Source organism: Nanorana parkeri, unplaced genomic scaffold, assembly GCF_000935625.1.
Source record: "Nanorana parkeri isolate BGI_ZX_2015 unplaced genomic scaffold, ASM93562v1 scaffold326, whole genome shotgun sequence".
Taxonomy (NCBI): domain Eukaryota; kingdom Metazoa; phylum Chordata; class Amphibia; order Anura; family Dicroglossidae; genus Nanorana; species Nanorana parkeri.
In genome coordinates this window covers 874782-879116 of record NW_017306594.1, presented here as the reverse complement: position 1 = coordinate 879116, position 4335 = coordinate 874782, and the positions used below count along the sequence as shown (strand labels likewise).

Sequence of the window (4335 nt, the reverse complement as noted above, 5' to 3'; positions counted from 1 at the left end):
GTGACAGGATCGAGAGGCGAGCGAACCCGGTATGTGTTCGCTCACCTCCCGATCTACTGAGCCGACCTGTGACAGTCTCATTGTCACAGGTCGGCTAGAACTATGAGGTGAGTGAAAAGCACTCACCTCATAGTTCTTTTTTAAAGGTGTCTAGGTATTTTTTTTTTCTGATAATTTATTTTCATTTATTTCTCTGATTGGGTATTTGAATTGTAATCACCAGTAATTTAAGTTTTGTACAGAAATATATGATTATACTCGTATATTAATAAATTATTTTGATTTATTAGTGTAATTGGGAGATATTTATATATTGGGGTAAGAAATCACCATAAGCTCAAAGAACTCAGGGAAGTGGTTTGGGGTGTATTATCAAGTTTTAAACTGAATTCATACTGTTTGTTAAGTTATTTATTATTTGCCATCATCGGCTGGAGGCACTGTCTATTAAATCTAAATATAATTCAGACACCACCCTATTATTAATATTTCACCAAGATTTTATACCACTCAATCATAACAGATGGCAGGAGTGAGCCAGCAGTAGACACCCAAAAACAAAAATAGCTAGGAAGTGTTTTTGGTAGAAGAGACTTTAAACCTCCTAACAATTTTTTATGTGTGGACTTTAGTTTAAAAAGTTAACTGTAAAAAAGTTAAATTAAAGGATAACTTTACAAAAGTTGAATAAAAAATACAAAAGTAGTCCGTTAAGACACAAATATAGCACACTTGAGATTTTCTGAGTTTTACTCACGCCTATGTAAACGACTGGTATTCTTAAACATGAAAAATAGGAAGTACTGTTTTTTTTTTTTCATATGAGGAACTGCTACTTAATTTAGTATGAAGTGAAACATATTTACTTCCTTTACAAATGAAAGTGGACTGCAGAACGGCAAAGTACATTTAATGTAATATGACAGAAAAATAAAAAATAAATAAAAATAAATCTCATAACTGGTCTCATCAGGATTACTGTATGATGAGGGATCAGTCTGTCCTAAACGTTAAGCGGTACTCTTCTAGCAGAAAAGGTAAGGCTTAATTCCAGTGTTCGTGAATGGGCCTTGCTACTTCCTATGAAGAAGAGGCATTGATTCTAAACTGATTTATTTTTTACATTTAAGGAAGTCTTTGTGAGTGATGGGTATTTCCAATAAATCTCACCGGCTGTTTTACCATTCACAGTCAGATAGTCGCAAGTGATGCTTAGACCAGACAGATGCCTTGCAAATATTAGGCCTTCTATGAACAACCTTTGCAACCTGCTCTATATGGCCCATTAGGCAAAATGAACATTCAGAGAGGATAAGCGCAATAAAGGGTTTCAGATTCATGCACTTAAAGAGTACCTGTGATGAGATACATCTGTGGGCTGCTGCCACTGCTTACCTCTTCCTAAAGCAGAGACCTTCACTCATAAGAAAAAAACTTTCCCCCATTGCATTCCTTCCCACCTCCATAGATTAAAATAACTGTTGTTTTTTTTATCCAGCCCACCCCCTGTCTCCATTCTTTCGTAGAAGAGAATAACATGTCTCTACTCCTGAACACTCCTGGGATATGCACATCACATATCTCAAGAGCTTTCAGCTTCTATGTGCTATTGGAGGAGGTCAAACATGGTGCTGGAGGAGGGTAGACCTGGTGCGCATTATCAGGGGGCTTGCTGCCTAAACCTGGAAGAGACAGCTGACTCCTGATGGCATCAGAAAAGAAGATGGCAGCTTGATGGCTGAACAGAGGAAAGCTGAATTTGCTGGGTGGGGAGTATGTGAGTCCAGGATAAAAGGTAAAAGGTAAATAAAAAACAAATGAATGCAGGGGGATCCAAGGGGAGATGGGGGTGGTGAAGTGCCTCATTAAAAATGCTAGTGCCATATCTGTCATGCTGACGTGTTGGCTTTAGTCCTTTTTGAGTCAACAATTTGGAACACTTATAGAAATAAGGTATTCTTACTCTGACTTTTGCTGGATGTCTGCTCATTTACTGCTCATTTAGGGTCTGTGACTAAAAAAAGTAGTGTAGCCAGACATGGCAAAGCAACTACAGTTTTCAGTAGGCCAGCAATGGCAACCCAAGTATTTGTCTTGTGACAGGTGCACATTAATGCCTAACTGTACACGTGTTAGGCCCCTTTCAGACAGCTGCTCTGATTGGGTCCGCCTGTCAGTTTTGTAGGCGGTCCCGATAAGATGCTCAATGCAACTCTATGGGCAGCCATGCATAAACGGACAAGTGTCCGTTTACACCCAGTGACCCCTGGCTCTGGCTGTGTCAGAAAAATCAGACGGAACACTGCTCCATTTCGACAGACCGGATCGTGCCAGATTGGGGGTAATCTGATGTGAACAGACATCAGATTCCCCGTAAACACACATGGGGTCCAGCAGTTTCAGCTTTTGGAGGAAAAAACTGTACGCATATGGATGTCACAGCGAAGACATCCGATCCATACCGCTCTGATCAGGAGGAGATCCGTGCATGGATCCTCTCCTGATCAGCCCATGTGAGAGGGGCCTTAGCTTTACCTCTCTGTATAGATGGCTGCAAACTGATATATTATTTCCCCCACACATACTTTGTTAAAGTGTAAATAGTGTAGTCAACAACATGACAAATGATATAGAAACACACAGAAAGAATGCTACTTTGTGTTTACCTTTAACAATGTTGACGCATCACACTTAACAATAGTATGACAACATTACTAACATACCTGCAATTCTATTCAGAGTCACCCAGTAGTGCTCGTCAGGGCTGAAAGTGTCTTTAGACCATGTCAGTAGATCTTTAGATTTCTGATCTTCCAGGATGAACTTAGTAAACTCCCTTGTCAGTGCAACATATGCAGTGCCAAAGTAAATGGTGATATTGTGCGGAGGAGGGGGCTTCAAGGTTTCAGTCCTTATTACAAAGGAGTGTACAATATCCTCACGGTGGACGTATTTAGTCCGGGGGATGGCGTGACGAGGGGGCAGCACCCCAGGCGTGATATTTTTCCCTTTAAATGTTTTCAAATGCTCTACGATCTCCTTATTTGTCTTTAAAGGGAAATCCTGCCCACACATATTGATCACATATTTCCATTGTATCTCCGAGTTCATCAGATCTTTCATGCAGTTCAGATCCGCCTGGAGTCTCGATATCCCGGCATACACCACCGGCTCCATTTTCGAGGGGAGAAAAGCATTAGGGAAACAATCCACTAAATCACTTACCGCCTGCAAGTAATCCACACTTGCCTTCTCATCCACATGGATGCAGTATACGTTCTGAGGCATATAGATGGCTCTGAACAGTCTCTCGAATGTGTCGAATTCCTTATGTACGGTCATCATATAAGCTAAAGGAAAATCTGCCTCTTCATCCGAGAGGGGGGCTGTGATGTAATGATTCTGTCTTAAATATTCTTGACAGTCAGAACTGTGATGCAGGCTAGCCAGTGCAGGTTCCAAGGAAGATTTCCTCCCATTAAAAAAGGCATCGCAAGCTTCCAGCAGAAGGATCCTTTCTTCAGTAGCATTATACCAGTGAAAAGCTCTCCAATTCAACAGCTTACTGTTATAGTATAACAACAGGAGCGTCACGCTTAGCACAGGGATTGGGAACATGCATCGCACCCAAGAAGTCATTATTAAATAAATACAACCATTTAAAAATAAATTATACCTCCATCCAAAGGGGGGGGGGTTTTTTCATCGACTGTCGGCTCGCAGATTCCTGAGCGGCTCATCGTTATCGCTCTGTGAAGGCACAGGGAAGCGTTTGCAGCCTGTCTGACAATGTTTTTGTGTCATCTCAGTGTTGTGCAGCAGCAGCCCTCGTTGTCTCCCTTTCTTCATATGAATTTCTGCAAGCTGCATGAGGCACTGATGACCTTCTGTTCACTAGAGTATTTGCATATGAAACATTCACGCCACTGATTGGTTAAGGCTCTGGCAACCACCAGCATGTCACTGACTGCTATAATCTGTCCTTTCCTATTCTCCTTGCCTTTATTTCAGCAGCCAGCTCCAAGCTCTCTCCCTCTGGCTGGATTTCAACATTCAGTAGGATTGGATTAACTGGAACTCATTAGGTGTGAATGCGTTGTTATTTTGGGAATTTTCGAAAGCACGCCTTGGTCTATTTTTATATTCTTTACAGAAAATGGGAGTTGAAATTCTCCCCTAACTCACTATTGTTTGCTGTTGAAAAATCAGACATTATATGTGCTGACAGATGTAAAGCCAGGGCGGCAAGGTAAAAGTTAATAAAAGCAGAAAGCCACTTAAAAGTGTTCTTAACCCTTGAAGTGGGTCTAAACCCCCCTCCCCCCCCCCCCCCCC

At 41.5% G+C, this 4335-nt stretch overlaps 1 protein-coding gene across 1 annotated transcript in view; it reads right to left on the bottom strand.

Annotated features, from left to right (window-relative positions):
• LOC108788458 (N-acetyllactosaminide beta-1,6-N-acetylglucosaminyl-transferase-like) overlaps positions 1 to 3960 on the bottom strand; it is a 44454-nt gene extending 40494 nt beyond the window's left edge. The window contains exon 1 of the mRNA XM_018558213.1: positions 2724 to 3960. Within this exon, the coding sequence (XP_018413715.1) occupies positions 2724 to 3639 (916 nt within the window). The 5' untranslated portion in view covers positions 3640 to 3960. The remainder of the gene's footprint in view (positions 1 to 2723) is intronic.
• Between the last annotated feature and the right edge of the window lie 375 nt (positions 3961 to 4335).